Raw genomic sequence first — 26,945 nt, 5'->3', positions numbered from 1 at the left:
GCCACGGTGCCGGGTATGGTTGGTGACTGTGCCAGGACCTGGACCTTCTGCTCTGCGATCTGCTAGATCGAGCTGAGTCCACCTCCGACTCCGAGGTGTCCGAATAAGAAGACCACGGAGGAGCAGTCCCCTGGGTCGCCAACGAATGACGACTCGATTCCCGGGAGCGGTGCGCTTCCTGTGTCTGTGCAGGCAGTCCCGGAGATGGAGACTGATGGGCCATCATGGTTGGCTTACCCCTGGAGTGGAACAGGGGACGTGCGGTCACTGGAGATTTGTCCCTCCTTTGGGGGGAGGACGGCACCGGGAGGCACATCAGGTCTGTTGCTGCCTCGAACACCTCCGGCATCGATGGTGGTTGTATATCCACCAGATGGTCCGGAGACCGAGGAGGGTTCGGACTCAACTGTACCCTGGCCGGGACAGGAGTCAATGAAATCTTGGGTGGAAGCAAGGCGGAGGCGGTCTGTCCCAAGCCACTCGTGGACGGTGCCGGCCCCTTAAGTTTCAAGGGGGGTGATCGGTCCCTCACCGGCCTCTTCTTCTTTACCGGCACCGGAGATGGAGAACGGTGCCGAACTGAGGCCGACGCCTATGGCCCGAGTAGTGGAGGTGCCAGTGGGCTTTAGGGTCCTTAGCTGGGCCCGTTTCGCTCGCCGTTGGCACTGGAGCACTGTGGACAGAAGAGGACGTGCTCGGTGCCAGGTTGTTGGGTCCCGGATCAGACTGCTGTCTCAGAGCTGCCTCCATGAGCAGGAGTTTTAGTTTCTGCTCTCTGTCCTTAAGGGTTCTTGGGCAGAAATCCTTGCAAATGCGGCACTTGTCCTTTTGGTGAGTCTCACCAAGGCACCGCAGGCAAGATGAGTGAGGATCACTCTTGGGCATAAACTTTCCACAGGACTCACAGAGTTTAAACCCCGGAGACCAGGGCATACCCCCGAAGGGGAAATGAAGTATCTAACAAACCACCACTAACTATATGAAAAAGTATAACTATAGAGAATAACTATTGAACTATGTACAGTAAGAAGAAAAACACTGCTAAGGCGCTTGCTGTAAGAGCGAGTAAAGTTCCAGCTAGCCATCACGGGCGGTAAGAAGGAACTGAGGGGGTGGAGGGTCGGTGGGGCCCAATATTGGGAGCTGTGAAGGCGCCATCCCAGGGGGCACCCAGGCCAACCCTATGGGCACTGCTAGGGGAAAAATCTTCCGGCTGGCGTGCACGCGGCAGGCACACACCTGCTTGGAATGGACATGAACAATCACTCGAAGAACTTACTTTTAGCATCTTCCAAAGATGTAGAGTCACTAAAGAGATAGGTAGGTACCAATTATAAGTTTGAACACATCTATTAATGTTAACTAGACCCCATAAAGCAGATTTTTGCAATTAAAAATACTGGACCAAATTCCAGCCTTCTATCTGAATTTAGCTCTTCAATCACTAGAAGACTTTTGGCCCTATAAAGAAACTTTGCAGCCTGTGGTATCAAATATTACCTCTCCCAAATCAGACTGTTCAATGGTGGAATTCTACCCATTTTCACCAAACTAGCACTGATATATCAAAAGAGAAGGTAGCACCTCTCAAAATAGCTAATTCAGATATAAAGATTAAAATAATTTCACAACAATTTAGGAATGTCAGGGTCTTTAGATGGGTAAAATGGCTACAGCTTTCAATTAACATCAATATGACGGAACACAATGGAGTGGAAATTGCTTATCCAAAATGTACGGGAGGTTGCAGCATTTTGTGATAGTTGGTAATATTTATATAGGGTGTAATGTCATGGCTTTTGATGGCACTGCTCCAGGAATGAATATGACCAGAGTTCTCTGTGTAGTTGAACTATTCTTTTTCCAAGTTAGATTTCTGGTGCTCGTGAAACCCCTTGTATCAGATATATTTCTCCTGCCCACTCCTTATTTATGTCTAATACTATCCCCACAAAGTGTTACCTACTTCTTCCTCTTCTTCTTTTTTTCTTTTAATTTCTCCATTTACCAAATTACCAGCCAATGGCAACATTATGAAAGATAAGCAACTAATGATCAATTTTTAAAAGATTACTGGTCTTAAATCCTTGAGACAGGACACAGTTGTGTGCAAAGCATGTAATTTTATCCATGGGACATCCATTTTCTATCATTAAAGTACACTGTATAAAAGTAACAAGTATACTGTTAAGAGCAGTTATTTTGTCAAGCACAATTCTCAAGGAATTTTAAAAAGAGTGCAAAGTGCAAACCACATGCCATAAAACTATGTAGTTACCCCCACCCTCCAAAAAAACCCTTTACTATAGTGGTTAAAGAGTTTTGTACACAGGATGTCTGAATGCATGCAAGCACTAACATCCTAATGATTAGCAAACTTCATTGATAGGACTGGCTGCAAAATTGTAGAACAAACAAGAGCTACTGCAAATTAGCTGAGGACTTTAAAATAGGCTAAATGTATATTGTGCCTGGGGAGTCAATTTGAATGGCTTCTTGGTGGAAAAGAGGGCAATGTCAGCAACTCTGGCAGCATGGCGTAAATATAATAACGGCTCCATGCCATGCTATAGTTTACAAATCATGCAGTAGACTATTTAGGCCAGAGGAGGGCAAATTACGGCCTGCGCACCAAATGTGGCCTGCCAGCCATTTTAACCTGGCACTAGAGCTTCCGCTGGGCAGTGGGGTCTCGGGCTTGCCCCGCTCCGGTGCTCCAGCCGGGGAGCAGGGACAGGGGCCACTCCCGGAAGCTCCTGGAAGCAGTGGCGTGTCCCCACTCTGGCTCCTATGTGTAGGAGCAGCCAGGGGCTCCTCTCTGCATACTGCTCCCACCCCAAGCACCGCACGCTCCCATTAGCCAGGAACCACAGCCAATGGGAGCTGCAGGGGTGGCAGCTGTGGATGGGGGAGCATGCAGCAGAGCTGCCTGTCCATGTCTCCGCGTGGGAGCCAGAGAAGAGACATGTCGTTGCTTTCGGGAGTCGCTTGAGGTAAGCGCCTGCACCCCTGAGCATCCTCTCGCAATCTTCATTCCAGAGGTGTTCATAACTCTGAGATTCTACTGTATAATACCACTGGGATCTCAAATCAGAACTTCTTTCTATATCAGAGTGATGGGAAGTTAGATTTAAATCTCTGGAATTAAATTCAGCTTTCTGGTGTTTGTTCTGAGTCATCTCAGAATCTGGAAAGAGGCTATTTTGGGACATTTACTGTGATTTGGAGTAGGCTGAAATCTCACAACAAAAACAATTCTTTCAGGATTAAGGACTAAAATTGTGGAAATCTCATAGCAGCAGCAGGAGCTAATCTCATGAAATTTCTACTTTTCAAGATGGCAGTAATCTCACAAGCTCAGATGGGTTTTGCAAGAATTCTAGCATTTGGAGTCAAAATCTCACAAGACTTTGGTGCCATCAAATCCTATCCTGAACCCTACCCCAGATTTGGCCTTAGGTCTGAATCCCAAACTTTAGAGTAAATTCAGTCTGGTTCTGAATGCTATTTTTTGCCCAGTTCTTCACTGAAGGTTATGCTTGATCTGATATCAGATTTTAGTAACATTAATAACAACAGATTTTAGTAACATTAGAAGAAATTTATAGTGAAACCTCCTTGTCAGGATGTATTTAGCAACCTTCCATTTTGGTCACGTGATTGATCACTGTACCCAGATTTCCCAACTCAGAGATATATAATCTAAACAATCTCTACATATTGCAAGGACAGAAATAAGTCCTGCTAGGAATTTTAATGCAAAGGCATGTCTTTCAGGTTACAATTGGCTATAATTGGCATTCCCACAGCTGTAACATTCTAATTTACCTGCAGCAGAGCTGCATTCAGAAAGGTAAGAAATTATTTCCTACCTTTAAAAACATCAAAGAAATTGCTTCCAGTCTGATCCTTACAACTCAGTGTCCACAGTGTAAGCATGGGGCAAACATCAGCGCCAAAAAGGAAATGGCTTTTAAAAAGTGTTTTTTAATCCACGTTACCAAATCATTAAATTCAGATTTCACTGCATACAGAGTTGATACATGTTTATATGATTAAATCCTTTATAATTGGTTGCAAGCAAATATTCATATTAATGGAGAGCATTAATCTCTCACCATAGAAACAGATTCTGTTAGGGCTCCCACAGTATTTCTCAGAAAGCGCGTGTAAAAAGGGACACCCAAGGTGAATTTCTAATTTGTCTCCAGTCAACATTTCTAATGCATTCATAATCTGAGTACTTCCATTCCATGTTGAAATAGTTTAGACAAAGATGTGTGAAATAGATTGTGTTTCTGATACATGCTAATAGTTTGGAGTAAAGACACAGTTGTTTGGAAAGCTGCACCCTGTCAACTGCTGGCGAAGGTGATGCTTTTAGACAGCACAAATCTCTTTTTGAATACAATATTGTAATACCTTAGATGAACACTTTATTGGTGTACCACATGCCATTGGTACTGGTGTACTACATGCCACAGAATGGACTTCCACACTGGCCTCGCATAGACCAGCATGAAAAGCTGCAGTACAGAGGCCAGGGGAAGGACCATGGAATCTGCATTAATGTAGATCCAGGAGTCCCAACAATCTGTGCAATTTGCTGCAGCCTCAGACGGGAAAGGATTCTGTTCAGGCTTGCTCACTCGCCCTGGGTTACCCGGCATAAGGGAAGCTGGATTTCACAACCCAATCCCATCGTACTCTATCTACATAAACCCAATTACTCTATACAGTTATCGTGGATTCCAAGGTAAGGCCCTTTTATGCTACTCTGACAGCATAAAGGGGCCATAAAGTGGATGACAAAAAGACAGCTGAGAATACTTCCTGTACGCAAGGCCTTCCCAAGACAGTGGGGTACTGGCCTAAATGGTCCATGTCAGTCTTGCTACCATCCTCCAGAAGAAGGGGCATGTCAGGGCCCAGGGCCAGGAACTTGTCTATAATGCATTGCACCATGACTAATCCCTGCTTTTAAGGACACAAAGGGGGCCATGTAATTTAGAGACAGCTCTAAATTACACTGGAGTCCAGGCATGCTCGCTATTGTTCCAGAATACAGGGAGTACAAAGGTAACTGGAAGCCACACTCCCCACCCCATTCCTACCCCAAGTCCAGGGGCAAAATAACTGAGAATTAGGGCCCTAAGGCCCAGATCCTCAAAAGTGCTCAGGTTTCTAACATCCACTGATTTCAGTGGAAGATGGGAGCCTAAATACTTTGGAGGATCTGGACATAATTGTTTGTCAAATTACGGGAACAGATAAATCACTATTATTACAATTCAGTTTATATTTGAATGCAATTTGATAGCACAGATAGCTATGGAAACAAATTTCAGCGGGTATGTTTTCTTTTTTAAAAGCTGGTGTAACACTGAACATGAAAATTGCCAGCATTTCATTTTAAGGTTAAGTGTAGGTTAAATGACTAAGATATTAATAGTTGAGACCAGGCAAATTAAAAGTAGCATGGATAAGAATGTGTGCTTTACGTGACATAAGACAACGATGATTGCTATTTATGGCCAAGTAGCATGTGATTGTTAATTGAGTTTTATGACACTTTCTGCAAAAAATAAAATGTATACCCTTATGAGTTTTATTAGTACAGTGAGATATATGTAGAACATTATACAGGAAAGCATATGCAACAACTCTTGAAAAAGCACTGGAGTGGATTACCATGGTTTCCCTTTGTGCATTGGCGGCTTACAATCAAGGATTACTGCCACCTGCCAACTCAATGAACTAAACCACGTGCTTCCACATAAAAATAAGCAATTCTAACATTAAAAAGAAAATGAGTGTTAAACCATAATGGCCTTCAGGGACAGTCTATTATAAGCTGAGTATTTCTTCTACCTTCCAAATGACTGACTCTCACCATTATCTCTTTTTACTGGCCCAGAAAGATGTAGGCTCTGCCAAAACCTTTTTCTAGTTAAACTAGCCCATCTAATGAAATGCCTGCAATCCATGCGACTCAGGAGACAGCTGGTTCGAAATCAAGACTTCTAGTGTTTGCAGGTTCACATTAAATTCCAGTTTTAGGTTTACAGATTGTTCATTGTTCAGAAGCAAAAAAATACACAAAACTGGTTAGAGTCTTACAATGTATTAAAAACCAGAAACTCAACTTAGAGCATGGTCAGAGGGTATAAGAGGCCAGGGATGTGGCCCAAACAGAATTTGGTGCATCTCCCTCCAGAGGCTCATTGGCCAGCTGCCTTTGGAGTGCTGCCACCGAAAGGGCTTCTGGGCTGTAGCTCTGCCCCAAGGCCCCACTCCCACTCATCATCTCCCCCCATAACCCCACCCACGCTGCTCCAATTCCCACTCCTGCTCCTTTTCTTGCTCCCGAGGTCTTGCCCTTGCTCTACCTCTTCCCCCGAGCTCCACACCCACTGCTTGTACCTCCCCACCCCCTCCCCCAAGGCCCTCCTCTCCCGCTGAGGAGTGGCAGGAGGGGGGAACTTGAGAGAGAGGGTGAAGTGGCCTGAGCAGCAGGCAGGGAGGCCTCAGGGGTAGGGTGACCACATGTCCGGTTTTCGACCGGACCCTGGTGGCTCTGGTCAGCACTGGGCCATTAAAAGTCCAGTTAGCAGTGTTGCGGAGCTAAGGCAGGCTAGTCCCTACCTCTCCAGGCACTGTGATGTACCCTGGAAGCAGACAGCAGGTCCACCTCCTAGGCTGGGGGGAGGCGGGGGAGAGGGCATGGGGCTCCGTGTGCTGCCATAGGGGGATGGGGTGGAGGGGGTGGGTGGGGGGAATCTCAGGGGGAGGGGGCGGAGAGGCACAGGTGGGGGGATTTTGGGGCAGGTGGCTGAGCAGGAGCCAGGCCTGGGGCAGAGCGTGGGCGTGGCTTTGGGGGGAGGAGGTTGAACAGGGGCAGGTCTCAGGGCGGAGCAGGGAGTGGGGCCATAGTCCAGGTGCCAGAGGACCCTCCTCACTTCTGGGAGCTTCCAGTGCTCACACCTACCCTCCCCGAATTCAGGAGTCACATGCTGTCTATGTCTTAGAGTATTAAAAGATAATGTGAAAAAAGGGTTATTGGAAAAGAATATGGCAAGGTATAAAGCAATTTTCCATGCCAGCTATTATAGTTCATTATATAGTTCCCCTCTCCTGCCCCACACCCAGGATTTTCATTATATTTTAACCACTTAGAGAGATAGCAAACAGTTTATGCAGACTCACATGATGATTAAGATATGAAAAAATAAATTATCATTGCAAATGGCTCAAATCAATTGGGAAATACATGTGCCCCTTAGAGGCTACAGTTATGGATAAATATGTACCACATCCACATTATAATCAGTATCACCTTGTATTTATGTAACTCCCTGTCAAACCATTTACACTGGGAAATGAGAACTTGCTGCTGTGAGGATGCCATGAAATGGTCTATTTTTTATTTTATTTTGAAAAGTCCCATAGGTGTTCATGGTGCTTTACAGACCATATAAGGACCCTGCCCAGAAGATTTTACAACCTAATGCTCTGATTCTGCGAACACTTATGCCTGTGCTTATCTTTCCTTGTTGTATTTCTCATCCTACTACTCCCCACCTGTTTTCTTTGTTATCCTTTTCTGAGCTAAAATGAACAAAGGCCTGATCCTGCAAACACTTAGACGTGCATAACTTCACACACATGAAGTCAATAAGACTATCTATTTTTAATGTGCCCCTCACCAAAGTAACTAAAGATCTATTTTCATCATGACGAAGTAAGCATGCTGTTATTTACTATTAGTTTCCAATAGTGTCCAACATGTGCTAGGTGTAATACAAACAGAAAATGAAGGCATGGTACCAGTGGGGTTAAGGGTCTTAGGTCCTTATTTAGTAAGGCATTAAACTTGTGCCTGTGTTATGCCCATCCTTAAAGTTAGGCACATGTGTAAGTACATTGCTGAACTGAAACCACAGACCTTTCACTTCTAGGTTCAAATCCATCCGGATTAGTAGTAACCAAAAGTTACTCACTGATGTCTTTTTGGTGTCCTATGTTAAATGAATTTTATAGTCTCAGTTCAGTTTTTAGCAGGCAAATCTCACATCATACCTGATAGCTTGTTGGCAGTTTCAGGAAGATGCCAGGAAGAGTGAACAGGTTTGAAGAGTGAACTATTTGCTACCATTCTAAAGAGGTACAAGTACTGCCCCATCAGTACAGAATTATATTGGCTCAGTGGTATTGAGAATCTTGCATTGCCACTGTGTGTGCTCTTCCTGTTCTACAGATATAGAAGACTTCAATTTCCAAGACTTTAAAGCTTGATACCTTTCAAAAGCACTAAATGAACAGGAAAATATTTTAAAATCAATGCATTATCTCTCTCTAATTATTATAGACTTGTTCTGAAATGCACAGAGAATGCTATTGAAATCCATGATAGGTGAGTTTATCAGATGATTTAATCATCTCATAGTAATTTGGATTTACAAGTCAAACATGGTAGGAACATATAGATTATGAGAAATACCTTTTTTTGTTAGATCTCTGAAACTACATCACACAGCATTTATATTACAAGCTTATGAATTAGCATTCACAAGCTTTTCCCTGTTGTCTGACGTATTGCATCTTCCACAGGAAATGGTTAATCTTCAGTGAAAATTTCATCTCTCAGCCCTGTGAATTTATTGGGGTAACAGAGGGAATGTATTCTTTGAAGTTGGCTGTCATTGCAGTAAAGCTGCATTACGTAGTTCAAATTGAGTATCTGTAGTAATACATATCAGTAGTGAGTAAAAGCTGGGAAGATCAAGGCTTTGGGATACAATTGCGAGGGAAAACTGGATCATGCTTGTTCTGTAAAAGCTTCTACCTAAAATTGTTTGTGATTTTTAAAAATTACTAGGATTCACTTGTACAGAAATTAAAATCACTTATAGTTTCAATTCTAAACTATCTGAACTTGATTTGACACACCACTACTGTTCCAGTAAAACTGAAATAGTTTCCATTTATTCGTGGTAGTACATTCTATTACATAGATATAATTTTGAATAACTTTCCCCTCAGGGTTTATAGAAAGACATCTATTAAAATGTGTCCCTGTCTTTTAACAGAATAAAACCAGGAAGAACACATGCTATGATGGAACCGTGGGTTTAAACTTGTGGGAATTCAAAATGACAAGGGGAAGAAGTTGGCTTGGGATGTATAGCAGGGGGATCCCAAGGGTCAGTACAGCAGGGTTTTGGTGCTTCTAGAAACAAACACATATAACAGTGTTTTGAATCACAAGGGTGGCTCGTCTGCAAAGTAAGGAAGTAAAAATATTGAAGGCATCAGTACTTTCTCATTTTACCAGGCATTGCAGTGCTTTTGATTCACTCCAGGACAGCTCCTCCTTGTCCAGAGCCAAAAAGAGAGGAAATATAATCTGGCTGTAATTCTGGTTAACAAGTGACAACAACCACAATTACAGGTCAAGAGGTTACTAGAACAAAGGAGCAGCTAACAGGAGTGTTAAAAAAAACAAATACAAATAAGAGGAGTGATGTAGCTCTCTGCTACTTAAGATGAGGATACGCTGCTGTCGGTGGTAAAATTGGCTTTCCATGAAATGTTTGACTAGACTGGAGAGGCAACCTACAATTACTAGAAGACTGTGAGAAAGTCCATAGCTGTAGTCAGCTGAGGCACAAATCAAAGCAATCCAGACATCCAGACCATTGAAAAGTCAGAAACCACATGAAGAAAGCAGACAACAGCGTGAGACTCAAGCTGCTCCCCAAACTCAGATACATCTGTGACTTGTATTTGGAGTGTGCTCATATTGTTGTTATATTCCTGGTAACTTTTAGTAGATATAGTTCAGGTTGCTGTTTAGGCCTTATCTCAGAATTTGTATGTATTATTGGAAATACATCCTGTGAATAACATCAGTAGCCTCCTGCATACAGTATCATTTATTCTCTTTAAGTAATTAATCAGTGACCTGATTTTCAGAGGTACTGAGTACCTTCATCTCCCAATGACTATTAGCTCCTGGGAATACTGGGCCTCGCACCCCAATCTTTAATAGATGATTCATACTTTTGAATATCATGCTATAGTTCCCACACAGCGACACCTTGTGCTTTACAAAAAATAATATTTTAAATAATCCAAACTTTAGCCATTGGCTCAGCTACAAGTTTTCTCCAGATGTACATTGTTTCAAAGGGTAAGAAATTTAAAGCAATAAATACATGCTAAAGCTGGGATTGGTAGTTTTGCTTATACTCCATAAACAGGCTAGATTACAGCTTGCAAATTGTGGCTATATTAATATATACATTAATGTATTCTGACATTGGATCCTGTATATCATACAAATGGAGTACTTTTTTACGTGTGAAAATTTACAATTATAATGTGTCTCTTCCTGTGGCTATGTTTTAATTAGTGGTGTGGAGTCACTACACAGGGCGTTAGAGAACACCAGTGTAAATCTTGTTAAAGAGTAAGCACTGAGTTTGATAAAGGTCATCCATATGGCCTTTAAATTGGTCCAACAGGGACCAAACAACTTGATGGAGATGCCTTAGAAGAATTGTGCTTCATCGCCCTTCCTCTTTTGCTTACCACTTACTAGTGAATTTGGTCTGTGATCTTTATTCAGTGGGCTCTTTCTGAATTGTTTTGATGATGTTGGTGGGGAAAATGTACCCCGTAAAGAATTTTTTTTATATTTGAGAGATCCATGGACATTGTCACACATTATAAAACAGAAAGGAAACATGAGATGGGACAGATCTGGGCTGCTTTGCTGCTCTGATCTGCGATAAAGAGTTGTTGCAAGCCCTTCTCTAATTCCACCCCCCCCCCACCCAGTGCCCTCATTTTTTGGTGCTTGTTGTCTGCATTATGGCATCCGAATACTAAAAAGCTTGAATAATTTCTTCAAGCCTGGAGGTACTGCTTCATCACAGTCTTTGCAAGCTGTTTTTACTACCCCCCAACCCTGGTTCTCTTATTGCAGTCTCTTAAATGACTGAGCAGAGAATGGATACCCTGCATACATGGCTACTGAGACCACCAAAATGCCATGACCAAGAGCAATACAAAATTTACAAGCCTCAGCCAAGAAGAAATTTTGAAGACTCAAACATCACAGATGCCAGGCGGAAGAACTAAAGAATGGACAGAGAATCCAGAGTACAGGAATCATAGACTCAAAGATAAGGGCTGAGGGGAAGATCGGAAACAGTTCACATAAACGGGACAGCTAACTACCTGTATTGAAAGCTGTTTGGAGGTAGATCAGTGAATAAAGGCCATAATCATTACCTCTCTCATGGTGTGAGAATATAACAGAATTTTAAAAGCAGCAAGAGTGGTGGATGTCATATATATATAAAACTCACCTTTCTCTATGCCCTCCTTGACTATACTGAAGTGCATGCTCACATCCACAGCAGCAAAGAAAACTGAACTTAAAATTCACAATCCAGAATGCCTTAATTTATCCACCTAGGCTCCAGGTTCATTTTGAAGGGACGCTCTACATATTTATTGTGTCTACAATAGAAAGGGTTTTCTTTATTTGAAATTGTTAAAGGCACTTGGTAAAGGTGAGGACATGGAAGACCACTGAGATCTTATTGAGCTACCGTAAAGTTCTACTTTCTTAACTAATATGTTTTCTTCTTTAAATATATATTGCTTAGTATCTATTTAGCTATCAATCAAGAGAGAATACATGAAAGTGAGGGTCAGGTTGCCTTAGAAACATAAGCCCAATTGTACAGGCTTTGGAGAGAAAGAATAATTCTATTTTAGAATTTTGAACTGCTATCCATCATTATAGAAACTGAACACCTTCCACATAAGATATATTGGCAATAGCAAACTCCCTAGTAGAATTAAAGGACATTCTGGCTTTTCTCTCTTTTGGGGGGTTATAGAACATTCTACCTGGGGTAGATTTATTTATTTATTTATTTTTAAATTTAAAGATGGGGGGGTTATTGAACCCTGAAGAAGATGGCCTTTAAAGAAGAGGAGAAGACACGCATCAATATCTGGGTTCTGCTGGAGGGGAAAGATTGTAATGCTGTTACATCAACTCCAGCTGTGTCATGTATTATAATTAATACTATTCAGAAATCCTAGAAGTTACTTAAAATGGATTTTCAATATATCATATTGCTAGAATATAAAGGTTTTTCAAGGCCGGGGAATTAAAGTATTTTACAGACAAAACTATAAGAAAGCATACTGATAGCAGAAATCTGCTCTTGTTATTGTTGTGGACAGCTTTTGGCTACTCAGTTTTAGACCTGAACTTTGTACAATATGACTTTAAAGCATAGCAATTGAAAGTCCTAAGGAAAAGAGTCTCTAATGATATCTAGCAGACCGATTTTAGTTCCATGAGAATACATTCAATTAACCCTTAATTATTTTCATGATACTGGAAATGCTTCCAGGATTTGATTTATAGAATTATTATGTTATCAGTTAAAAAAAAAGATATTCCTGAAATACCAAAATCAAATTTAATTACTCCTGTGATTCCTCAAGAGATAGAGAGAAATTGGTATTTTTCTGACATTATGTTCTGTTTTTAATATGTTGGAATAGAAGAGTCTCTCTGAGTATGGCCTAAGAGATCTATTACATAATTACTACCATCTGAGATATAAACACAATTACAATAGTGCTACCCTTGCCAAACTGGAAGTTCCCAAATGGCTACACCACGTTGTGTTTAAGGTTCAGGGAAAGGGTTGTAGTGGTACATGCCCCTCAAATGTCCTTCTTGAATTCTAAAGGGGGTGCAGAAAGAAGTGATTCAAGAAATCTGCCATTCTGTGATCCAAAAATATGTACTGCTTAAGCCCTGATAAGAAAATAAATCCAGCTCCAAACTTGTTGCATAAAACCATATTGCAATGGAAACTGATTGAAAATAGATGAGACGCTAGGTGAAGCCTTCAAAAAATTCTTTGCCATAATAGGAAGACTGATGAGTAGCTGATATCTTGCCAAAATGTTCAGTATAGGAAACTGATCAAAATATATTTCAGTTTTCCCTACATATCACATTTACTTCTTTCCTTATATGGTCACATAACAGGTTACCAGAAATGCTCCATCATAAATAAACATCTTCTGCAGTCATTGTAAAACAATCTTCTCTTGGTTCACAACTTAAAAAAAACCAAAACTGTTTCTATATCATTTAGAAAATGGTTTCCCCCCCCCCCCCCCCAGAAAATAAGTAAGGTTATGCAAATCATCTGATACCAAAATATCCTAGTATAGTCTTAGATAAAATACCTATATGCCCTTCTCTGGAAATTGCAATCAAACCACCAAGAACAGTAATACTGTAACTCACATAATACAGTTAATGAAAGCTTTTATTACATTAATTCATTTCAAGTTATGTGAAACAGTAAAAAAAAATCTGTCAATGTAAAAAAAAAGAGAAAGAAAAAAAAGTGATAATTATACATATCCATAATGTTTCCTCTTGACATTTTTAAAGACCAATCTAGTTAGAATTCCTTCTTTAAAAAATCTCAGCTGGGCAAACAAATTAGACAAATGACATTTTTTGAACTCCTTCGTTTCCCTTTGTCATTTTCTTCCTTTTAACTTCCCCACACTCTCCCTGCTCCTGCTGAAGATTCTCTCACTCCCCCAACTCCTAACCAATGGCTCCTGAATAGTTCTTCCTGCTCCTTTCACAGCTTTCCTCCTCCCTTGAGGGTTCCCAGCTGTCTGAACACACCTCCCAAAAACTGACCTTGTAAAAAATCCTGATCCCTCTGAAGTCAATGAAAGTTTGGCCACTGATTTCAGTGGTGCCAGGATTTTACCCAATGTCTTGTAATAATAGATTAAGAAAAGATAAACTGGACAAATCAAACTTTCCCCAATTAGTTCAACTGGCTTGCCCACTATTGTAGTTTTGTTAATATGTACCTTTATTTCTCCTGTGCACTGTAAGCCTTTGAGGGAAAAATAACCATAATAAACATTTGGCTTGCTATGTTATCAAGGGCAGATTTTTAATTCTCAGCTACTAGGGACTGAAATCAGATGGCTGTTAAAACACTCACAGAAATTTTCCATTCCTTCTTTTTACAGCACAGGGGATGGGGGTGGATATCTTAATTAGTAACTAGTAATCTGTGACAGCATGCCTGAGGTGTTGGGTAGGAATTGTTAACACTACATTGAAAAGGAGCAGTAAATGGCTCATATGACTATTGCAGCTCTATGTCACTGATTCAGTTTACAGCCAGATCAAAAGTACTACCCATCAGAAATGAAGGATGGTCATGTGGCTAAGGCACTAGGCTTAGACTCAGGAGCTCTGAATTCAATTCCAGGCTCAGCCCTAAAATTCATGTGTGACTGAGGGTAAGTCACTTAACCTCTCTGTACAATAGGAGATAATAATCATCCCTTTTCCCCACCTGTTATCATCTCGTCTATAAGATTTTAAGTTCTTCTTGAGAGGGACTTCTCATACTATATGTGGGTGCTGAATTTAATGCAATGGAACCCCAAATTTTGGTTGGGGCTTCTATGCATTACCATAATACAAATAATTAGAGCAACCATAATCTGACCTCAAATGGATGGTTGACATGAAATGTTTTGGTGGATTTGCTCCTGTTTCTTGCAGAAATGTGGCCACATCAGAAAAGACATAATTATGACTAGCACCTTAATGTGAATCTCAAGAGTGGCCCAAGAAACAAGAAGTGGCACACCCAGAGCAATATTAAGGTATACTGGCAGAGCAGCATGTAGGGAAGAGATGTGGACAGAGGATTTTAGTCTCTTGTTTGTATTATACTGGACTCCTGTGTCAACACAGATTGCAAGAACCTGCATCCCCAGACTTGCAGTTTCTAAAGGAAAAATGGATTTTGAGAGAGGGGAGTTTCTACAACAGTCCTACTGTCATCCTATGACAGCTCAGAAGACTTATCATGTTTGTAGCAAAAAGAGTAACTAGGTAAATGATCCCATCATCATATAACTATAATCACACACACAAAAAACTATGTTCAAAGAACATTATTAAGATTGCAAAGTCAAGCAGTCAAAAGTAGGAAATGCCATAATTCAGGTTACTTGTGTAACCTCAGTTCAGATCCTTTGCGTGTATCCATTATGATACAGTCTTTAATTACATGATTACATACTATTTTTTCTACAGGATCATTGTCTCATTCAATGCACAGGATGGACTGGCTCTGGAGATGAATCAGGGGTGCACAGTGAAGGAGACTTTGTCTAGAGGATCTTGCTTCATTTGTTGCAGGAGTTAGATGGATGGTGCTCACTTAATAAGCAGCTATTCAATATTTTATTTCCTCCTTCACTACACAACCCTAATTCTTCCCCAGAGCAGGTCCACCCTGTGCATTAAATGGCACAAGGTTCCTGTGGAAAAATAGCATATGATTATGTAATTAAAGACCATCATAATGCATACACGCAAGGGGGAGGGGGGAAATATGGTTGCACAAGCAACCTTAATTCTGACATTTCCTAATTTTGACTGCTTGACTTTTCAACCTTAATAATGTTCTTTTAATATAGTTTTTTGGTGTGTAATTCCTAGTGTTTTAAAAGAGCAAACTGGAAAAACAGAAATTCCATCTTGTGACCGTATATTGACTCCCACGTAGTTCATATGCAGAGCTGAAACCTTTAGATCCACTTACCAGGCCTCTGCCATTGGAGCTAATGATAGCAGTAGTATGTTTTCATTCTTTGTGTGGACCAGCACTAAATACTGATATACTCTGCCAGCTGGTTTCACAGATATTTGCTGACAGCAGAGGAATGGTTCCATTCCAGGCTCTGGAGTGGAGTGCTCTAGTGGGCACAGATTCTTCAATCCATTTCCCACAAACATGACCCCTTCTGATCATCCCCTCCAACCTCTCCTTGTCACAGTCCCATCTCTGCCCCATCCCTGGCTTCTCATCCCAATCTCATTCTCTTCTCCTCTCTCAGTCTCCTCCCCTTGGGTTTCTCATCCCAGTCCCAGCAAGTCCCAGTCTAACTCTGCCAAACTCTCATTCCAGCCTCCCCCTACTGGGAGTCCCAGTCTCCTCACCCAGTGAGTCCCAGACTGCCACCTTACCCCAACTCCCTGTCCCAGTTTCTGCCATATTCTCAGTCTCCTTGTCTCACTCTACTCCCCTCCCTTCCCTGCAGGTCCAGCTCATATCCCCTCTTCATTTAATCAGGCAGCTTCCTCCTCCACACTATGTGCCTTAGGCGGGAATCGGGAGATGAGGAAGGGTCATTAAGAACACAGCTCTTAGTTGAGGTGCAAGAGGTACAATTGCAGGGCAAGTCCTGCTTAGCCCCAGGTGGGGCATCCCCAGTGCGTATAGAATCTTTGGAAATTTAGCCTCTAAATTTGAGGAAATCAGAACTGAGGATGTATGAAAGGCTTATAACTTCATCATATTGGAGCAGGCTTTCACAGGTATGACAAAAGGCACATCCCTGATGCAAGGGTCACCTGCCAACCCCACCATATTTTAAGTCCCTGATCCAAATCATGGGAAAGATAGAGCTTCTCAAAGAAAAGATCACCAGAAATTATTTTTTACCATGGTAAGACAATGTATTTTCCCCTAGTTTTATTCTTGGAAATGGCTTTATTTTAGCTAAAATACATAAATAAAAAAATCAGTCTGAGGCAGCTACCAAGCTCACCAAATTTAGGCCAAGCAGTTAAAGTTTGGCAAAGTTATGAGCAACTGAAAACAAGGTTTTATAGCGGGAAGAGTCCAGCAACTGTATTTACAGGTGGTGCTATCATCCCTGCCTACAATTCCACATATAGCTCAAACCTGCAACTGCATCAAGTTGCCTTGAATTCAAGTTGTGATGTTTTATGGATTTGTATCTAAGCAACTCTGGAAGCAAATCTGACAATAACTATGGGCAACACGCTGATTTGTTAAGCAATGTAACTTTGATTCTATACTATATCAAAAAATTAAATTACCACGTCTACAGTAGTCTTGCAACATTGATATGTTTCTTTCATTTGTTAAAAGTCAGAGTCTTTTGTTAGAGAAGATTTACAATAAGACAGAAGGATTTTTTGTATATCCTTAATGAAAATCTGAACTTAATGTATTCATATTTCAGGAACAAAGTTTCTCTATTCATACAGGCTGTGAATGTCAAGTTTCTATTCAGAAGAGATTGCCTGGTGAAGATCTAAACCATTGGAAAGAGGGATTTTAATGGTAGTGTTGACAAAGTGTTAGCTACACCATCACAAATACAACTCTTTGATATATTATTCCCTTGTGGTAACAGACAGCATTGAAGCTGCCCTGTAATTTGGCACCTCAGTGCTTCAATATTAATGTAATGTGACAATGTTATTATTTTTGCTATTTTCCAGGCCATAATAGTGGTATTTGTTTCCAAAAATATGACATTATGCTCACTAATGTAGTTACACTTATGGACTGTGGTGGTGAAAACAGATGTAAAGTCATAGAAAGACTCAGAGCATTTGATTTGGGTTTTTAGTTTTTGCTGTTGTTGCCAGAGTTATTTTCAGCCTACTCTTATGAAAAAGCTGAGTGCCCGAGGAGGACAGTTTTCACTCCACAATCTGCAGTTACTAATACTTAGGATATTTGTAATGTTTTTTTCTCAGAGGAGCCAAGATGCCAACCATTTGTAAGAATAGTCATTAACTGTCCTTTTTGCACAATGTTCTATGTAATCCTATTTTGTGAGAACATTTTCTAGTAGCCTGCTTTGCACTTAACAATATAACATTTCCAACACACCACATCTACAAAGCATTGCTGCCCTGCATCTCCAACTGTCATATCATAGCAGAAGTAGTGATAACCTCGTCCTCATTGTGGGTCAAGACATCCCTATATTATTTCTCTTTCAGTAACTAGGAAATAGCACCATGTAATGTGTCCCTACCTGTGTCATCATGGACATTAATGATCCACAAGTGTGATATATCTGTTACACTGGATGCACTTAAAAAGTTTCTTCTGGACTGAAAATGTTTACAGATTCTAGTGATATTCCTCAATATGGTCCCCTATGCTGTAAACTGAGACATGCTGGCATGAATCAGTTTTCACAGAGGATATTAGCTTCACTCTTCCAGGAAGTACGTTCCCTGATCACTGGAATCTTTTCCTCCCCACTTACAGATATGTATAGGACATACTCAGTTTGTCAGAGGAGGAAACTGCTTCATGCTTTCCTTATTTTGAGATGAATTTTGATACTCTTAACTTATGCTGAATAGCACTTTACTTTATAAAAAATCTCTTATATGCATATATATATGTAATATGGTATTTTTGCATAGCTATCACAACTGTATTTTTCTGTACTACTTTTTCCCCATTTTCCATTTCCTCTGAACTTTCTGCTGTGGAAATTAAGGACCAGGCGAGAGGTATGTAAGTGAAGACTAGAGATGACATGATGTCAAACTTTCATGAATTGAGGTCAGACTAGTTGACAGTAGTTGAGCAATGGTCTAAAGTTGCCATTGGGGAGGTCTAGGTTGGATATTAGGAAACACTATTTCACTAGGAGGGTGGTGAAGCACTGGAATGGGTTACCTAGGGAGGTGGTGGAATCTCCATCCTTAGAGGTTTTTAAGGTCCAGCTTGACAAAGCCTTGGCTGGGATGATTTTGTTGGGGTTGGTCCTGCTTTGAGCAGGGGGCTGGACTAGATGACCTCCTGAGGTCCCTTCCAACCCTGATATTCTATGATTCTATGACATACTGAAAATATCAGCCTAAAAAGAACATCATTTGTACAAATTTCAAGAAATATGTTAACTAAGACTTGCAAGAAAAGTCAGGAAAAGTAGCTAGACAATGCTTTCTTCTTAATCCTCCAAAAAATAGTAGGATTTTACATGCTACACTTATCAAGTCACAAATAATGATGCTTTATTATTTTTTTAATTTTTCACATTATTTTGATAACTTTTAAAGAGCTACCTACCTTAAAATAACCCAGTTTTTTTATTACTCTAATATGCTACATGCATCATTTTGATATACTAAGCGTTCTGTTTTACTTAGGTTTGTAAATATGAAACAGGCAAATCCAAATTTTTGAATTAACAAGTACAGAAATTTTCTTATGTCAGAATACTGGGGCAGATTCTCAGTTCCTGTAAATCAGTGTAGTTCTGTTGGCTTCAATGGAGCAATGCTAAAATACACCAGTTGAAGACTGCACTTATTATGTTTTAAAGTGCACTTTATTCTTCAGCAGCAAAAAACTGTTATTACTAAACTGGCATGAGACAATTCTGCTGTCCTTAACTGAGCCAAATTTTTCTTGACATCAGTGTAAGCTCAGCTTAGTTAAACACCACTGAATTTTACCCAGTGTTTTGAGATCTGTAACAATATCAATAAGACACCCATGAAAGTGTATATGGCATCCAAATTAGCATCAAAACCAACTGCCATTAGTAGTACCAGAACCCCCCCCCCCCATTTTACCTGCACATCAGGCCTCTGAAATTTGGAATTGTGTGTTTGAAGGCTTAACGGTAGACTCTCTCCTAAATGCTTTGAACCTCCCATTATGCATTCTATCAGAAAGTGCAGATCTCCAGAACTGGTTTTCTTCCACTTTTGTGATGGGAGATCATGAAAAAATGGGTATAGTTTGGGCAACAATTAAAAATAATAACAAAAAACCCCAACAATGGGAATCTTATGAGAATATTTTGCCATAAATTTTCCATATATTTTAATTTCTAATCTCATAACTGCTTGGGACCTACCATTTGAACCAAGCATTGTTAACTCTTCTGAGATAATCACAGTTATGATGCTGGTCTAGATCTTGTCCAATAAAGAAATGAACTTTGTTGTAGACTGGACAGCCAAAATTGCATATAGTAGCCAAAAAATGCTTGACTAGATATTTATATTAACACTTTCTACCATATTTGGCAGGATGTGGAAACCACACTCTCATTAAAATACATGTACACAACTGTGAAAATCAAGATGCCAAGTCTGACTGAAATGACCTTCTTGTAAATATGCAAAGGTTCCCAATAATCAGACGTCTCAAATGGAGTAAAGTTTAATCCTCAGTAAGAAATCTTGATAGTTTCTTTAATCAAATAGGCCTTATTCATTGCTGCATTTTTGCAATTTCATACCAAGCTAACTCCAGTGAAATCAAGGGGTCTAGACTGACATGAAACCAGAGCAGCACGCTGGTGAAGCAGGTCCCATATTTATCACAACTTCCATTTGTACTTGAGAACCAGATGGCTGGTATATGATATTTGTGTTTATTCAGATGAAATTTAAAAAAAACCCTAAAACACTTGGAGTGCTTTTTATTTGACAGAGCTTAATGTGTCACCTAAAGAAATCCACAAAGAAAGATAATGAGCCTTGTCAACTGTTTCATAGTAATTACAGCTCTCATGAAATAAAGTTACAAAACTACAATATAGCCTAAGATAATGAAATATGAAGAGTTTTTTCTAATCAGAAAAAAAACTATTTGTAATGTTTATGCAAGGCTCATTTCAAATATGTAACCATCAGTTCATTAGATATGCAATCAAATATAATAAACCCAAATTCTTTCACAATGTTAGATGTAGTATTGTTATCCCCCATTTATACTGTAATGTTTCATCACGTTCTTCCTACAAGCATCATAGATTTTCTCAGAATTTTGCCAGTTCAATTAACTATAAAATATTAAAATAATACAAATTTAAGACACTTTCTTTAAATACTGCCCTAGAGCTGTAAGGCTTTTAGATAAGCATTCTCTGATATACTTACGGTCATTGCACAATGGTCCGCTAAAGGAGGTCATACTGCAGTCACAGCTGAATCCATCCCATTGCTGTAAGCACACTCCTTGGTTTGCACATGAATCCTCTTGGCATGTGGTGCTGGGGCCTGATGAGAACATACAGAAGCAACTAGCATTTTGTCTTTCAAAGTAACATGTTTTGTCTTTGAATCACATGGTAGTTGCCAACATCTTAAACCTAATGAGCAAAGGGATCTAAAGTAGAATTTATTTAAAACTTTCTGTGTTATGTGGAGGCATATAACATTACAAGATCTTTTGTTTTGGCTCTAAGACTGACAGAACAGAATTCATAAATATAAAGAAAACAAGGGCAGTAGGGATGTTAACACTGTAGCAAGCTATGGTTAATTTCACATCACACCATTAACAGGTTAAATCTTTTCTTTCATGAAATTAATTTATTTATTCTTTTTCCTGCAAAACGTGTTCCAACCAGCAAAACCAGGTACCATGGAAAATGGGAAATAAAGCTACACGAAACAAGATCAGAAAATTAAAAACAAGCTGGGAAATGAAGCTACATTGTAATGTACCTGAAATCCAAGAAAGTACTTTAAAAAAGAGTTGAGTCTAAAATAAAGAGGAGTTGGGGGATGGGTTTGCAGGAAGGAATGTTGGCAAGTATTGATTCACATGCTTTAGTGATCCCATGCAGGTTCTTTTTTAAACAGAAAAAAAAATATCAGAGTACTAATGAGCTGGCATGCCCAAATGTGACATACACATGAAAAACAAAGCTATTCTATTTCTAGAGATTCATAACTAGACCACTGAAAAATAAAAGAATTTTTTAAAAGGTATGATCAAAGCACTAAAGCAATCACTATACAAACATATTCAAGACTGAAAGCCTTTATGCAAAATATGCCGTAAAATGAAGGTTCTTTATCATGTTTAGGGGTAAAAAGAGAAAATCTGAAACAAAACAACACACTTTATGGCAGGAAATGTACATAGCATTTATTGTAGAAATCCAGCTGTGCATTCTGGGTTTCAGTCTTGTTTAATACACACAGGGCTATCTACCTTGCAAATCAGCTTTCATCAATGCAACTTTGTCGGCAAAATAAAAAAAAGGCAAAATATATTATATGTTAGTAAGCAATATTGAAATGGCAGCAAACACAGGAAAAACATTCAGAGTAAAGTGCATGCTGCTGTTAAAAGGAGAAAGAAATGCCATATAACACAAACAAATTAATGCTAATAGCCATAAATCTCTAGGCAAGCCAAAATGAGAAAGCAGTAATTTGCCAGTATTTTACTACAAATATAATGGTTAATTGAGCTGATGACATGTAATGAAGGAAAATTAAAAGTTTTTTTCTTCTTCTTGGATAGATATGAATGCATTAGCAAAGTGAATGCATGGCTGCATCCTGAGTAGTCATTTGTCATGTTCAGATACAGTGAATTCTAAAGTCATTAGCACATTATCCCTTCCCATCTTCCTCTCCTCTAGATCTTTCTGTGTGACTGGGAGAATTAAGATAGAAATATACATCATGAACCATATATTGCCTTGGATCAACATACACAGATCTCCCATTGGCATGCACTAATCAAGGAAATAATATGGTCCTAATCCTTATAAAACCCTTTTCAGTCATTTTGGAGACAGAGACATCCACTTAAATCTTATTTTAAATTAAATCCCACTGAAAGCTCCTAATGTGGAATTTTCTTATCTAATCGTATAAGAATCCTCATTTGGGGGTATTTAACAAGGCCCAAAATCTGTGAGATACTTAAGCATGTGCCCAGTTTAAAGCACATAAATGTGACTAGTCACATGCTTCAAGTTATTCAAGTGCTTAAGTACCTTGCTGAATTGGGACCCAAAAGATCGTCACAACACTAGGTCTAGCAATAGAGTATACTATTGACCACAGGTTAGCCAAAAGTATTAATTAGCTCTGATATATTTAGCCTGTATACTAAAATGCTGGTATCTATCAGATTAATCTGAAATTTTATGCAGCAGCTGATGATCTGCATTCAACAAAGAAGGGACATCTAGGGCAGCCATTTCACTTTCTTAGCAGTTTTGAGTTCAAAAGTTTTTCTTTAAACATTTGGGCATTGCATCATTCTTTGGGTATTATGATGGTTGACAAGTCACTCACTTTTTTTTTAAAAACAGAATCTGCTACTTGGACACCTTACAAAAATGAAGTGAAAATATCTGTAGGTGTTTAAATGCTATATATACATGCATTTATTTACACTTTAGTTATGCAATGTTAGATCTCATCATCAAATTAAAATTAGAAAAAAGTCATGCAGAAGTAAAGTAGAAAAACACAGACACCGAGGCAAAAAAAAAAAAATAGAATAAAGTGAATGCTAAAATGCATGGATGTAGAAGGAAATACTTTTTGTAACCTATGGAACAATTGCCTTAATGAGTTTTTGCTATTGCTCATATCATTCTGAGTGTTTATGGCTTTGCAGCTCTTGCATATTATGTGTAAATATTTCTCCAACAGAATTTGCTAAGAAACACAGATTGGTTACAACCATATGACTGGTTTTAAGTGTAAATAATATTTTTTTAAAAATCATACTTCTTGACAGAATAAAGTATGTTTAACTGATGCTAGAAAATGTCAATAAATATTACCATTGGGTTCATAATTTTATGTACATATTATAGATCTATTTTTATTTATCTAAGCTATTTAGTCAGATGCGATAATATGCAGCTTTGAGTACTTGTGGTATAAATATAATTTTGTTTCATCTTCGTTGCAGACTTTTTAAAATTGACTGGATTTATTTCTTTGCATGGGTAATCAATTTTATATTTGTAAAGTAAGGACATGGATTGGTTTGGGAGTTACACATTTAAAGAAAAGCTTCATATTACCTACTGGTCTGTCTTGATGTCTTGTGGCACATCAGAAAGGTAACTCAGAAGTTACCTTATGTCACCACTGTCCATCACCATGTGTGCTGAGGAAAATATTAAACTTTTCTATGGCAGGCCCTGATCCCACTTCAACTGAAGTCTATGGAAAAATTATTGAATTCAGTAGAGCAAGATCTGGCCCTAATGACCAAACCATAAAAATGACTGAAATGATCTAGCTTTCGGTTAATTACTCGCAGGTCTATTTAGCAATTTTTTACAGTTCTATCTTTATAGTTTCTTGTCACTGAGGTTTTGTCAACAAAGAGGTCCCCACAAAGTTCAACTTCTGTTCAAGAACCAAAACTACATGGAGTTCAGGCATTTGTTTTTGGCGGCAACCCTGAATTCCTGTGATCATTAAAAACTTGCCTTTTCTGTCCCACCTGCCTACCTGTGAAAAGTATCACAAACCAGGCCATGATCCTGCAAACACTTATGCACATGTGTTACATTAAACACAGAAGTAATTCCACTGAAATCAATAGGATTTCTCATGGTAGTAAAGTTAAGCATATACATATAAGTGTTTTCAGGACAATAGCCTAATAAATAGAAGCCCTGATCCTGCAGGTGATAGCGCAAGGGTGAACTGTGGCAATGGGTCTCTGAACAGACATAGCAGTCTGTCAAATGCTATCAATTGTAGGATGGAGACCTAAAGGGTATGTCTACACTACAAAATTAGGTCGATTTTACAGAAGTCAATTTTTATAATTCGATTTTATACAGTTGATTGCGTATGTCCACACTAAGAGCATTGAGTCGGCGAAGTGGGTCCTCACTACTATGGCTAGCATCGACTTACAGAGCGGTGTACTGTGGGTAGCTATCCCACAGTTCCCGCAGTCTCCTCTGACCATTGGAATTCTGGGTTAAGCTCCCAGTGTCTGATGGGGCAAAAGCTTTGTCGCGAGTTGTTTTGGGTAGATGTTGTCGGGCCCCCCTCCCTCCCTCTCTGAAAGCAACGACAGACAATCATTTCACGCCTTTTTTCTGGGGTCCCGTCCACCGGCCCCACTCAGCCCGCTGCCATGCTTGCCATACCACAGCAAGCATGGAGCCCGCTCAGCTCACCGTCACCGTCCATCTCCTGGGTGCTGCCTGCAGACTCGATACTGCATTGCTACACAGCAGCAGCTCCTTGTCTTCACGGCAGATGGTGCAGTAGGACTGATAGCCGCCATATGTCTTCTGGGTGTTCCTGGTAGACCTTGGTGAGGTCGATCAGGGGCGCCTGGACAGACATGGCTATCCTCCTCTTAGAGTGGGAGTGACTCCAGGTCATTCTTTTCTTTAAGTTTCATCTCATGGAGATTCAGTCCTGCCTGGAATATCATGCAAGCTGGAGGCTTCTGCCTCAGGCTGCTCTCCCCGCCAGCAGCATCGTGCTGTCACACCTATCCCAGTCTGCCCCTTGCTCCCGTGGCTCATAGAGCCTGGACAGTAGTAAGGAGCAGTTCAGCTTGTGGAATGACAAATCCAGAATGAAGGATTGCACTCTATGGGCCACGTTAAGACTATTTCAGAGTCCTATATAGCATTTAGTCCCTATAAAAGGCTTCATGAAAATTTTCCCCCGCCCCTAACAAAAATGTTAATTTATCAGAGCAGCTGAAAGGGTAAGGAACCTGGGACTATAACTTAGAGAGAGCTTCCATATTATTTAACTCATAATTGATATAAGTCAAAGTAAAATTTCACAGTGCGATCTGTTCTAAGATTAAAAATGCAGGAGGGGAGTCAGAAAAAGGAACAGGGACCTGTTTCCACCCAGGGACATTTTGCATGTTAGATGAACATGATAACCAGTACACTACAGAAACCCAGCTTGAACGTATCCCTCGCACTGTCCCTATTATACTTTATGTAACATGTGGTTGTACATTATTAATAGTTCGGTGTGTCACGGGCCTTCTCTTTTTTTACCACAGACTTTGCCAAATGCACAGGAATGTTTTCTCTAGCTACAGAATCTACCGAATGCAATGTCTATATCTATGGCCTTCCTGCTCACAAAACAGTCATGCCCCCACCCAAGGCTGACACAGCGCAGAGTGCATGTGACACAGTGACCTGGCTCGGGCAGGATCGCTAGCGAGGCATGATACTTTTGCTGTTAAGCAAATACAGCAATTCTTTCCTGGCCTCTGCCACTGAATGCCTCCATGCATTAAGCTGTGCCCTATCAGTACAGGAGGACTGCATGAGCCTGGAAAACATGTCATTGCAAGTGCGTTTTTTTTTGCCTTCTAATCTGCAATAACCACAGGGATGGAGATGATAGGGGGAGCGTAGAAACATTTTACGCTCTATGATTCTGGGGGGACTGCATGGTCACCTGTGCTGCTGAGTGCTGCTGAGTTTGCCATGCTGGCCAAACAGGAAATGAAATTCAAAAGTTCCAGGAGCTTTTCCTGTGTACCTGGCTAGTGCATTTGAGTTCAAAGTGCTGTCCAACTCAGTCACAATGGAGCACTCTGGGACAGCTCCCAGAGGCCAATACCGTCAAATTGCGTCCCCACTACCCCAAATTCGACCAGGCAATGTCAATTTCAGAGCTAATCCCCTCATCGGGGAGGAGTACAGAAATCTATTTTAAGAGCTCTTCAAGTTGACAAAAATGGCTTTGTTGTGTGGACGGGTGCAGGGTTAAATAGATCTAACGCTGCTAAATTCTACCTAAACTCATAGTGTAGACCAGGGCTAAGTGAGCATGTACAATTCCAATGCTCGCAATTTGGTCAAAAGTCTCATGATATTTGGCATTTTTCTCAAAGTCCCAACTCATACAGTCAATTGATTATATGATCATCTTAAAGTAAGTTCCTATCTCTTATGATTAATGGAGAAAATCTACTCAGAAACCAGAAGGCAAATACAAACATTATGATTTTTAAGCCAATCTCATGATTTTGGGGTCCTGTCTCATGATCTTTGAGTGCCTAGGCTTGGCAATATTGCAGTCTTCTCACATAGGGGAGAACTTTAAGAAGCTGACTGATCAAACATGAGCAGCCAGTCTTCCTCAAAAGGAAAATAGATCATATAAAACTTAGAGCTCTCAAATGATTAAAAAAAATTAAACATGATTAAATATGAGATTTAAAAAAAAATAATTGTAATTGTGAGATTAAAAAATCACAAATACTTGCAGT

General features: G+C 40.0%; 1 protein-coding gene across 44 annotated transcripts in view; it reads right to left on the bottom strand.

Moving 5' to 3' along the window:
• NRXN1 (neurexin 1) overlaps positions 1–26,945 on the bottom strand; it is a 1,224,094-nt gene that overhangs the window by 545,602 nt on the left and 651,547 nt on the right. For 31 of the 44 annotated variants that reach the window (XM_043543823.1, XM_043543826.1, XM_043543838.1 and 28 more), the window contains one exon: positions 20,840–20,959. In XM_043543823.1, the coding sequence (XP_043399758.1) occupies positions 20,840–20,959 (120 nt within the window). Of the gene's footprint in view, positions 1–20,839; positions 20,960–21,902; positions 21,930–26,945 lie in introns of all 44 variants that reach the window. The other 13 variants (XM_043543816.1, XM_043543819.1, XM_043543831.1 and 10 more) reach the window with 1 other exon arrangement.

Source organism: Chelonia mydas, chromosome 3, assembly GCF_015237465.2.
Source record: "Chelonia mydas isolate rCheMyd1 chromosome 3, rCheMyd1.pri.v2, whole genome shotgun sequence".
Taxonomy (NCBI): domain Eukaryota; kingdom Metazoa; phylum Chordata; order Testudines; family Cheloniidae; genus Chelonia; species Chelonia mydas.
The sequence above is the reverse complement of the archived record's forward strand: the minus strand, read 5'-3'. Positions and strand labels throughout refer to the sequence as shown.